Raw genomic sequence first — 12,943 nt, forward strand, 5'->3', positions numbered from 1 at the left:
AAGTTTGTCTGCATTTTGCTCATGCCCAGAGACTTTGCCTGAGACTGAAACAAAGGGCAATGGACTGATTAATCTGGAAAAGGAAATTTCAAAGCAATCAAATATTGAGGCTGTGGCATGGCTATTGTTGGGGGATTTTAGCTAGCTTTATATTGCAAATCCAGAGCAAAAAGCCCAGCAGGATAATTTGCAATACTGTGAGTTTGGCCAGAAGGAAAATTCCAGGAATGCTGTGGATTGTAAAGACAGAGTTGAGACTTTGATTGCTGAGGAAAAACAGAAAGATAAAAGAACTTGCTCAGAGGAGAAAGCTGCAGAGCACCATGCTCCAGAATGGTGACAGAGGCCACATGAGGCTCCAGAATGGTGGCAATATAGAGAAACTATTCTTCACAATCAAGTTCACAGAAAACAAAGATCCAGGCAATGGATCCTTACTGCCAAGAGAGAAAAAAGCCTGGCTACTGCTCCAGCTAGCAGCAAACTTTGGTGGCATCCACATGGTGCTGATTTTAGGTGCAAAGAAAATGCACAAATTCTGAGGGTAAGACAATTTCCACCTTGATTGCAAAGGGGCTAGGAGGCCAATCAGTGTGCCCCTGAGAGGGCAATTTGTGAACATGTAAGGGTGAAGCCACAGGTGCATGGAGATCCCAGAAGTTTGGAAAAGCCAGAAACATAGGTGATCCAAAGAAAGCTGCAAAAATCGAGCAGAGAGGATTTAAGAGAAAAGCTGCAGGAGCTGAAATCCCTGGAAGTGCTTTGGGGGTGGAATCACCCAAGCATTTTGGAGCTTGTAACCAGTTTGCTTCAAATGCTGAGCATGAAACTCTAGGACTTAATGTTTGTCCTGCTGGATATTGGACTTGCTTTGTTTCCAATGCTTTATATTCCCATTTGTAACTTTTTGAATGGTAATGTTTATCTTGTGCCTTTGCATTTTAGAAATTTCTAACCTCCTTTCATTTGTACAGGTGGTTATAGGTAAGAGTTTGCCATAGATCTTGGAGGAGACTTGGGCCTTGGACTATTCAGCAATGCTGAAACTATTAGGACTTTGGAAACTCTTAGAGATGGACTAAATGTTTTTATACAAAGGATGTGCATGGGTCCTGACGGCCAGGGGTAGAATATCATGGTTTATGTGGGTGACCCCCAGGCCTCATGCATTTGCATTATGCACCTGTGACTGGTTCTTTGTATGACGCTTGGATTGATGGTGTCAGTGCTACATTCACATAAGAGTAGAGCCAGGATGTGATGTAATGGCAGGAAGAAGGTGTGTCTTGTGCTCTTTTGCTGGTTTCCTCCTTGCTATTTTCAACTGCCATGAATTGCGGCCCTGCCATGCCAGTCTGTCTTGGAGTCAACCGAGTATGGACTGAAACCTTCAAAAAACTGTAAGAAATAAACCTTTCCTTTCCCAAGTTTGGGCTTCAGGTATTTTGTCTCAGCAATGTGTAAAAAGTAACTAAGACAACGATTTTAAAAGTTATTGCTTGGAACCCAAAGAAGAGATTCTCTGTTGACAAGTGAATACAAAATGATGCCATGATCCACATTACTTCAGTGTATTCAATGGTATCTTTCATTAAATCAGGGGTGAGAAACAGAAAAGAAAGCTAGGATGGAGAGGAACTTCCTTGGATGCTTCTACCAAATTCTTCCAGTGACCTTTAAAGCCTGGATGCATTTGAAGAACTTGGTCTACAGCTGGAGATACAAAGAGGAGCAGCTGGGGCAGCCCAGAGTCACACTTCTGCTTCCCTGGGAGGTTTATGTCATGGCTTGTATAACTGTGGGAGGGGCACTGTAATCCTGTTGACAGTAATAAGTTGCAAAGTCTTCAGGCTGCACGTTGCTGATGGTGACAGTGTAATCTGTGACAGATCCACTGCCACTGAACCTTGATGGGACCCCTATTGCAGACTGGTTGCATAGTAGATTAGGAGTTTAGGAGCTTACGCTGGTTTCTGCTGATACCAGTTTAAGTAACTGGTAACACTCTGACTAGCCCAGCAACTGATCTTGACTGTGTCTCCCACAGACACAGATAAGGATGAAGGTTGTATCTACTGAGTGTCACATCTGGCACCTTAAATGGGAAACATAACAAATATCAACATAGATATTCAAGATAAAATAGGACCACACTGAAATGTCAGGCAACTGTGAACTTTCAGAGGTGAGTAAATTCCTTATGCTGCCCTTTCTTACATGATATCTAGAGCAGCAAGAGGCCCAAAAATTGAGTGGGGTCTCTCATGTCCATGCTGTATCCTGCCTGGGTCTGAAGCTGCACAGAGAACAGCAGCTTATGAAGAAGTCCTCAAGAAGCTGACTGGGCTCTGGAATATGCAAATTAGCAGGACTGGAAGGGGCTTGACCCAGCTGCAGACTGGCTCATCTCAGCACAGGCTCAGTGTCCCCTGGGAACAAGTCAACATCAGTGCAGCACAGGTTTGCCTACAGGCCACGTGTTCCTCCCTTGGGCCACAGGACAGAATTGGGCTGCTTTCCCATGAGCAGAGTGTACTGGTGCTCTCATGTTTCATAACACGCCTTGCTTGAGGACCATGGTTCTATGTTATGATACCTTTGAGAAAGAAGAATGAAGAGAAACACATGGGCTGTTTCCAACTTAGAGTAAAAAATGAGAAGGCATAGAAGAAAAATGGAGGCTTGCTAGGAAGCTGGGTAGAGAACCTCTGTGGGGAAAACAGCTCAAATACTAGAATTTGACAACATGGAGAGAGCCAGATGATTGGAGAATGATTCTTATTAACCCAGGAGGAAACTGAAGGGAAAAATAAATTTAGGAAGAGGAAGGAAAAGCACGGGTGGAGGGCTGAAGACTGATATGCTCACTGAGACCTGTTCCATGCTGTGCTGGGTGCGCTCTGGAATCAGACAATCCAAAGACACACTGAAGCTGCAGCTGCCAATAACAGGATTTGGTTAATTCCTGGGCCCTTGATGGATGGACGCAGCAGAGTGTGGAGTGGAGCCAAGGTGGAAAGCTTCATTGGCTCTCAATGAGTACTGGAAATTGGGTCTCGGGGTCCCATAGAACAGCCAGAGCCACTTGGCCATGATGGAAGAGGGCATGGAGAGGACCATGCACCTGCGCGCTGAAGCTGGGCACCATGCAGTTTTCTGAAGAGGCAGGATGCTGATCTAGACATGGAAAAACCACATCAAGCTAGAATCTACCTCTGCAGAAGAAGCAAAAATGAGAGTGGAGGGCTAGAGCCCTACGCATTCTCTGAGATGGGTTCATGCTGTGCTGTGAGCACCATGGGGTCAGGTGATTCAAGGTCAGACTGAAGCCAAGGCTACCGATAACAGAAATTGTTGAGTCCTGAGCCCGTGGCGGGAGGATGTGGCACAGCGTGGAGTGGAGCCAAGGTGGAGAACTACATTGATTCCCAATGAGTGCTGGGGATTGGGTCCTGCAGCTGCTGTTGTTGAATGGAGGACCTCTTGGAGTTGGGCAGATCCCGGAACTGTGGTGGTATCAGTCAACCACCCCTGGTGCAGAGAGGACTGGTGGGATCTGCTAGGATTGAGCTATGCCTCTGTTTGGGACCCAGTAGCCAGGGACAAAACTGTCACAACTCTGTGACATCCACAAGGTACAGCCTAAGTTGCTGAAGCAACTTGCGGGTCAACTGGCTCAGAGGCTTGAGGCTAGCTTGCACCATCCCTGCATCCTTGCATGTACCTCAGATAACAGCAAATTGGGGAGGGCAGCAAAACCCAGTTTTGCTGCAATATGGAGTGGGCCAGAGACCCCCAGGACACACCTGTCTGAAAGAAACCAGAAACATGACAAGAGAGAAATTTTTAAAAAAAACTTCCAGCTGCTGACCCTGGGAAAATAAGCCTAGGAGAGGTAAATACAGAAGAGAACCAGTGTAGCAATCTTGCAATATTAGGCACAGCATCAGCATACATAAAGAAACACCTTCATGACCTCATAGACGAATTTAAAACTGTAATTCTGATCCACATGAGGCAAGATATAAAAAGATTAATTAAAGAAATTATAAGCCCCTCCCAATAAAACACAGATGGAAGAATGAAGGAACTCAGAAAAGGAAAAGAAACCTTTGATGAAGAATATAAACAAAACCTAGAATACATGAAACAGATCCAAAGAGATTACCAGGAAACTAGAAACTTCATTGAAAGCTGGCAAAATGCCTTGACAGAAACTAAAGTTAGCTTTTCAAAACTTGAAGAGAGATTTATCATGTGTGATCATGAAAGATCTCTTAAAAATAACAAGGAACCAAAAGAAACAATTCAAAGGCTAGAAGATGACAAGAGGATCTATAGCTTAAGAATAAAAAAAGTGAGCGAAGAAGCAGGAGTAACCACAAATGAACTACAAAGACTATTCACAGATATAATTAAGGAAAACTTCCCAAGTATAGGAAAAAGAAATGATATCCAGATAGATGAGGCATATAGAACTCCAGCCACCTACAACCAAAACAAATCTGCACCCAGACATATAATAATCAAGACTCCAGAAATCTACCACAAGAACAGAATATTAAAAGCAGCCAGAGAAAAGAAGCAGATTACCTACAAAGGAAAAATTATCAAAATAATGGCAGACTTATCAACACAAACTCTCAAATCGAGAAGAGCCTGGGGGGAAATAGTCCAAGCCCTGAAAGAAAATAACCTCCAACCAAGACTGATGTATCTAGAAAAACTCTCTCTCAAAATTAATGGAGAAACAAGATATTTCCAACACAAGGAGGAACTGTGGGAGTTCATGGCCACCAACCCAACCCTAAAAAAAAATACTGAAGGACATTCTAGAGAGAGAGGGGGAAAAAATATCAGAAATCCAGCAACAGTGGCAGTAAGGCCTCAATGAATGGGGCAGACAGTGGAATGAAGGAGTAAAGTGGACAAATAATAGCAGAAGAATAGAATAGCAGAGATGAGGCAGAGACAGTAAGCTATAATCTTTAATATAGATAGCCTTGACATACTAACAAAAAAGAAACACAGGCAGAGTAAATTAGGAGGCAGGATCCATTGAGATGCTCTGAAAAGGAAATACACTCAACCCAAAAGAGGGTTAATAAACTGAGAGTCATACTGTCATTCACTGTTCAGAGTGATATTAGTCTAGTTTCTTATGTTCAATTTCAGCATATGTAAAGATAAAGACAGCTACTATGAAGAGACTGAGAAACATTATGGTAGTCATTATTGACTTCTCCAAAATCAGGTCTTGAAGACCTAAAAAACCTTCATCATCCTGTAATGATTTGATTAGTTCTATAATGTTCAACATATATCAATGTGTGTGAAGATGGCGACAACTATTTGGAAGAAAACTAGAGAAAATAAGATAGACAGTGAAGATCTCCAGTGGATTTGAAATCTGTGTTTCTTTAAATTGTTTCCTTATAAACTGTTTTGTTCTGTTTTGTTATGTTTAATCTTACCCTCTTTAAGATAAAAAACAAGTGTGTAGGACTGATAACCATATTACTAAGTACTTGTTGGATCATTGAGCAGAACTGTTTGCAGTGTCATTATTTGAATATCACTTTGTATGCTTTAATTTTGTAACTCAAGCTACTATTTCTAGGATGACGGTATGTAACTTATTGACTGGTGATTTCTTACTGTTTATTTTGCTGAAATTCTGTATTGTTTCTACCCTTTTTTTGTTGGTTTTTTTTTTCTTCTTCTCTTTAAATAAAAAAAAGACTGTCAGTGACAACTGCAAGCCAAAAGCAATGATTTTCTGTGGCTGGATATTTGTTGAAACTTTAAAGTTAGCATCATGATGCCATCTACCAGAGCCACTTGATGATGAAACAATCACAAATGCTAGAGTCAGCTAGCTTTAAATGGTCTGGCCTCCATGACTGCATGAGGCTCCAAGCAGACATCCAAACACAAAACATAGCAAGTCATTGAGCTTCTATACTTCCTGCTTGCTTACCACACACAAGCTGTAGGCATGATATGCTGGGAATGATTTCAATCAGTGCCCCTCTAGATAAATAAATCTACCCCAAATCCTGGGTGCTTTTTCAATGTTTCTGCTTGCCATAGCATGTTTATTTCTCAAGGAGACACATGTGGTACAGTGTATCTGCTTATGCCTTGTTCTTCTAACTCTGTCCATGCTATGTGTCATGGGGACACTGAGTAGACCCATTGTGGTTTCTGTCTAGATGTCCTTCACACCAGAATTTCTCCTGAGGGGCTTTGGGAGTGTTTGGATCGTGGAACATGATAGTCATCAGCAGACTGATCCACTATGGTTGAGTTTAAGTTACAAGTGTTTTGGCAGGTGAAACCTGGTTGGAGAAGGTAAGTCACTGGCAGTGTGGTCTGGTTTAAGTTACAAGTGTTTTGGCAGGTGAAATCTGGTTGGAGAAGTTAAGTCACTGGCAGTGTGATGTGGAAGCATCTTTCTCCCTTCTCACTGACTGCTCCCTGCTTCCTGCCTACCATGCCATGAGCTGCTTCTCCCTTGCCATACTGCCCTCTACTGGAGCCACCTAGCTATGGGCTGAAACCTCTACCACTTGTGAGCCACATAAACTTCTCTTTCCTTGAATAGTGGATGTCTGTTATTGTGTCGCAGATTCAAGAAGGTGAGTAAACTATCATATACATATCCATTTGCTCTGATTAACGGCAATGCATTTGGTGTAGGTGCCCAGAAGTTGTAGGGACTTAGACACCAGTGCAAATGTTATTTAGTTTAAAGATTGATAAAATCATTAGAGGGAATCACACACATTTGAAAAGATCAAATACAAGCAGTGTGAAAAATTCTTTCCAGGGTAAAGCAGTAGCTTAAGAGAAGATGATGTGAGTGTTTAAGTAGCTAAGTCTATCACATAGTGTCAGCAATTTTTTCAGATCTCACAGGGGTCTGGCCTTGTAAAAGTCTGTTTCCATTGAAATATAAAAAATGAAACAATTACTATAAAATTTTAGTCTGAAGCATGTCAGATTTGAGGAAACCATAAAGTTTGGTGCTTCCTGAGGGAGAAACCCTGAGCTGTGTAAGGGAAGCACAGGAAATATAGTGTAGAGACTCACGAAGAGCGCATTCAGGATGTGAGGTACCTGACTGCAGTTGTAGGTCCTCAGGGGATGATACTGATCTAAAACTTCAGCTTTTCCTATGTTGCATATTTCTCACACAGCACATAGTGTCTACTTTTAAGGCAGAAGTGATTCAAATTGAGCAGCAATGGGGACATGCCTCAGTTAACACTGACACACAGTTCTCAGTTGTTCTCAGTTGGCTTCCACATTGGATGAAAATAACCATCACATATTGTCATAAAAATTCATCTATAAAAAGCACAAAACCAGTATCATTTGTATTGCTCAATTTTTCCACTGTTGGAACAAAACGCCTGACTTGTACTTCTTAAAGCAGGAGAAGAATATTTGGCTCACAGCTCCAGAATACTCAGTCCATAGCAGCTGGAGCTGGTGCAATAAAGCAGCATAACCCACGACAGCTGGGAAGAAGGGCAGAGGAGCAGCACAGCAGAGAAAAAGGGACGTGCACCAGATAGAGACCCCACATTCCTGCCCTCACCACTCCTCCGGATCCAGCTAGAAGTTAGTTTTATTAATGCACTAAGTGGCTGCCTGTGCAAACAAGCTGATGATCACATTTAGCCTGCCCAGATGCTCCTGGTAGGGGAAGTGGAAGTGTTTTCAACCTGGATTAACTGGATGAAGACGAAGCTTCTTTATTTTAAATGACAAACATAGACTTTCAACATGTGCGTGCTTTCCTGCAACTCGAAGATGCAGGTACCTGCCTGTGCTGTAGGTGTAGGCTCCCTCTGGAAGACACCTTACTGTGGCTCATGAGTGAACTGTGCTGGGAATGGCCCAATCACAGTCTCAGGGTGGGCAGGTGATGACTTATGGATGAACATAAAGTTTCAAACATGATCTTAAAGGATTCAAGCCTGAAGGACAATGAATTTCAACTTTGTGGTTTCCCGTTGTGTAATGAAATATAGCTATTTTACCCATTTCTCTTTCCTGATTGTCACCACTGTTACAAATATACTGAAATGCAGTCTTTTGCATGGTCCTTTTAGCCATTGACAGTTTGTACACAGTCCCTGAACAGCTGTAAGCTAGACCATGCCCAGTCTAGCTCTGAAACAGGCTGAGATGATGCCTCTGAGGAAACGTCAGTCTGACCTGTGAGGGTCCATACCCAATGTGCCTGGCTGATGGCAAACTTTCTCCCATCTGGATGAGGAGCAGTTTATTCCTTGTCTACAATCCAGGAACACTGGCCTCGTTCTGTTGGTGTTAGATTAAGGGTTAGTCTTCAAGTGTATTTTCCTTCTGAGCCATCCCAACAGTCTCATAAAACCTTTCTTTCTAGTGCATGTGACAGAAGGGTTTTAGCCAATAATTTACTGATAATATCATTCTGAATCTGCCCTGAATGAACTCTGCCTATGGTCATGAGATCCACTGAAAAAACAGGCAAAATTATTCCTTCATCAAAGTGCTAAGCTCTTTTAGAGGACAGTGAAGCATTAATAGTGCAATCTAGCCTTACCAAGGACTGGAGGATATTGCTAGACACCCGCAGAGCCTCTTCTGCCATCTCAGGTGCGCACTTTCTCCCTCTTGTGGCCACATCTGGAGAAACACTCTGTGGCTTTTCCTGTACACAACAGCTATCTTTTTTTCTGGTAACATGTACTTGTTTCTAACACATTTTCACATTTTTTTTTTGGTGTGTTTGTTTGATTAGTTACAACAATCATAAATGCTATTCAGTCGTTGGCTGGAATTGTGGTTAAATTAGCTTTAGACTTTTACTCTTCAATTAAAAGTTAACAGTATATGAAAGGTGATTCCCCCACTGTTTCACCTCATTGGTCCAGATGGCAAGAGTGATTCAATGAAGTGTAAATAGTGGACAATGATAAGAACTCAGTTTTACCTGCTAATTGATGAACTTTAGATGTAAAAACTTCCTTTGGAAATTCATCATTTTCAACTTTGGCCAGTTTGAAGAGTCCAGTAATGGTGATACTCTTCTTCATTCCTTCAGATGTGTTTCTGCTGAGGTCTGACAATCTATCATAGTCAGTATTCAACGTCATTAAATTGCAGATTGCTCTGTGTGGAGGTAACATGAGCTATGAACTTACAGTTTACACTGTGTGATTTCCATTCTCCCAGGACATTCTTGGCTAATGCAGTGGTGATGTCAGTCAAATTCAAATGACAAATAACAAAGCAAGTCTGTGTCTGTAAATGAAAAATAATCCAGAAACAGAAAAAAATACTTGAATTAACCTAACATGTATTAACAGCCATGAAGGCATGCTTTTGTGTGCATGTGTATCCAGTAATATATCTGGTAAAATAGTTGAGCTTGTGTGTGTGTTATAAAAGTGCAGGTATGAGGATACAAATTTTGCTCTTCTACTAAAATATTGATTAGTGTTGACTTCTCCAGACCTAAAATAGTTAAATAACTTCTATACATTTTAAATACGCAGTTATGCAGATGAAAAGATGTTAATATTTTGTGTCAGTCAGCATTTGAAGAATAATGATTGATAAAATCCACACAAAAATCTGTGACTGAGAACACTCAACCCTATATTTTCTTGGGTCTTCATATTTCAGTTTGGCTAAACTGGAAGAGCTCACTTGCCACTTGTCTATTGCATGCTGTTCTTCTTATCTGCAGGTTTTGATTGTTCAGGAAACACTAACGAGTGATGGCTTCTTGGAGTAGAACATTCATATGATCAGTTACAGGCGTGAACAAAATGACTACAGTGTTCCAGTTTACCCACTCAGGCAAATAGTTGAACATCCTATTCACAAATACTTGTGTATATTATCCTTAGATAAGGATCGTAATTGTAAAATATCCCAAATTTCATTTTACACCAGTTAAAAGTGGAGATAAGTGATGCTAGGGTTTGGATGTGGCTTATCCAGTAGGATTCTTGCCACAGAGGCTGAGTTCTCACTGCAGGCAAAAATGAGGTAGAGTGCTCGCAAATGCTGAGGCCTTGTGCAGCATGGTGAGTTCAGTGCAGGTGATGTCTCTGGGAGGCTTTAGTGCTGATCTTACAAAGTGAGCTGCTCTTAAAGAGAGGGTGGTGTGATAAAGGAAAGCCATAGTACAGGCTCAGCCACTCAGGTATGAAGTTGGGTTCCTACCTACGTACATACCACGTTCTAGAGATGGCTGTGTTCTTCACATAGGATGAGTAGATGGGGCTACACAATCCTGAATGTGTAACCTCCAAAACTAAGTGAAACCAATTTAATTTATGTATAACAAACTCAGTTTTAAATATTTTTTATAGTAACAAAAAAAGGAAAAGTGGGGGCTGGGGATTTAGCTCAGGGGCATAAGTGCCTGCCTTGCAAGCAGGCAGTTGTGAGTTTGATCCCTGGTACCGATAAAAACGAAAAAGACAAAAAAAAAAAAAAAGGAAAAATACAGATGCATCATTTTTTGATATCTGGCTTTAAGTAGAAATGCCATTCAGTAGGTTCAGTGAATCTGAAGAGGTTTCCACTAACTGAAAGAAGCTTCTAAAACACTGCTTCTTAATCCTTTTGTAAATTACATGTTAATAGGTTAAGATGCAGACTATCACTCAGTAGTTGTGATGAGATTCTAAAATTTTGCTTTTGCAAAACCTCACTGATGTTGATAATTATTTTGTCTTTTTGACAAATTTTGTTTAGGTGGAAAAAAATCATATGTCCAAATTTTGTACGTGTAGGCTTCATCAAGAGGATTATTGTGATAGGTAAGTTATATAAAAATTCATATATATAATGAAAATTATTGACTTTATATTGACTTCACGTGCGTGACTTCACAAGGCTTTCATGAAGTGACCTCAATTTTCTGATTTCAATAAACAACACGCTTAAAAATACTTTGGGGAAGTACCTATTTAACGAATTGTAGGCTGGGGGAAATACTGGCATATAAAGTAATCAGCAGATATGCTGTATTTCTACAATCATCACCCTGGAAGTAGGTTTCCTGAACTGCTTTATTCAACTCATTTTTGTTCAGATGCTCAACGAAGGACCTCTGAGACATGGAGATGGAGGAAGATGGTTCATTGTGAACTGTACACACCTTTAGGGGCAGATGTGGGGGGGAGATTTATCAGTGATGTTGTGCTATGGGCTTCAGAGAGCATCAGGCTCCCACACCTGGGTTTTGCAGTCCTCCCTCAGGGCGGCATGGTGGGAGGGACAGAAACGTGAGTGGTCCATGTTCCTGGGCTTTTGGGGGTTCTAGGGGGCTTTGTATTTCCAGAGTCTCTTTGAATCATTATAAAATTTGGTCTTTCACAAGTTACTATTTTCTAATAACCTGTATGAAATAATTCCTGCTTGGAATTTATTTTGCAGGTCTTCTTGAGCTTCTGGTCATTCAGAATCAGTCATTTCTAGAATCCACTTTTGTTGGATATTGGACAGTCACCTTGCCTCAACTGCCCTATTGCTATGAGTGCAGACAAGTTCTACAGTGTCCTGCTCATTCTGTGTTTTGTTTTGTTTTTTAAAGTCTCCTTCAGTTTCACACTTCAGGTCATTGAAAGGAATTTAAATTCACATTCTATGTATTTTACTTTATTTTTTTAATAGTTACTCTTGTGCTGTCTTTCACTGGGTGAATCTCCAGTCTTCCTCTAATCTGTATTCCTAAAGTATAATGATTTGTGTCCTTTATTAGATTAGGAGAGGCATCTTCATGTCTATGTTTCTGGAGCTGGGGAGAAGGAAGTGAAGGTAAGGTGCAAGGACCCTGCCTGATCAATTCTCTAAAACATTTAATGAGCTTCAGATCCTCCCTACATCTGAGAAACACTCTTTTCAGGTGGAAGAATCAGGAAACGAAACTGAAAACAGCTCAGCCTCACACATTTTCTTCTCTGGGAGGTTTATGTTATGGCTTGTATCACTGTGGGAGGTATACCATAATTATGTTGACAGTAATAAGTCGCAACATCTTCAGGCTCTACACTGCTGATGGTGAGAGTGAAATCTGTCCCAGACCCACTGCCACTGAACCTCGAAGGAACCCCAGATTGCAAATTGCTTGCACCATAAATAAGAAGCTTAGGAGTTTTCCCATGTTTCTGCTGATACCAGTGTAAAATAGTGCTAATATCCTGGCTGGCTTGGCAAGTGATGGTGACTCTCTCTCCTAAAGATGCAGACACAGAGGGAGACTGGGTCAACTGGATGTCACATTTTCCACCTGACAGTAGAAACATAAAAACAAATATTAGCATTGTAATCCCATGAGGAAAGAACTTCCCTCAAGATTCATGTGGCTCTGACCACTACAGTGCTGAATAAATCCCCAGTGCTGCCCATGCTTACCTGGCAGCCAGAGCAGCAGAAGCCCCAGGAGCTGAGCGGGGACCCACATGTCCATGCTGTGTGCCGACTGGGACTGAGTCCTACACAGGGTTTGAGCAGCCTATGAAGAAGCCTCCAGGGCTCTGGACAGTGCTCTGTGCACATGCAAATCAGCAGGGCTGGTCAGATGGACACAAGAAGACTTGCTCATCTCAGTATCTCAATACAACGCTGGTGACAGCAGGTGTCCCAGTGGAGATCATAATAATGCAAATTTATTTGCCATGCGTACTTTGTCCATTGTGACTATAAAACAAAATCAGTTTGCTTTTCATCTGAGTACAGTGTTATTTTCCTCTCTTAAAACCTCATCACATCCTCTTTTGTTACCTTTCCAGTAACAACAGAACTGCTACAAGAAGCAGAATCCCACAAAATGAACAGATTTTATTTTCATATTTCCTGAGTTTGGTATTTGTTGGTAATATAGAGAGAAGTGGTCTTCCCCATGCTAAGGTTCACTAACACTTTTGGT

At 41.4% G+C, this 12,943-nt stretch overlaps 1 gene segment (V, D, J or C); it reads right to left on the reverse strand.

The window, feature by feature from the left end:
- Positions 1 to 11,984: 11,984 nt before the first annotated feature.
- Positions 11,985 to 12,585, reverse strand: LOC106028023 (immunoglobulin kappa variable 1-39-like). The segment is given in 2 exon segments: positions 11,985 to 12,304; positions 12,430 to 12,585. Coding segments are annotated over 2 exon segments (375 nt in total).
- Positions 12,586 to 12,943: the final 358 nt, after the last annotated feature.

The sequence above is a fragment of the Cavia porcellus genome, unplaced genomic scaffold, assembly GCF_034190915.1.
Source record: "Cavia porcellus strain 051 isolate PalLab524CR breed Dunkin Hartley unplaced genomic scaffold, mCavPor4.1 scaffold_18, whole genome shotgun sequence".
Lineage (NCBI taxonomy): Eukaryota > Metazoa > Chordata > Mammalia > Rodentia > Caviidae > Cavia > Cavia porcellus.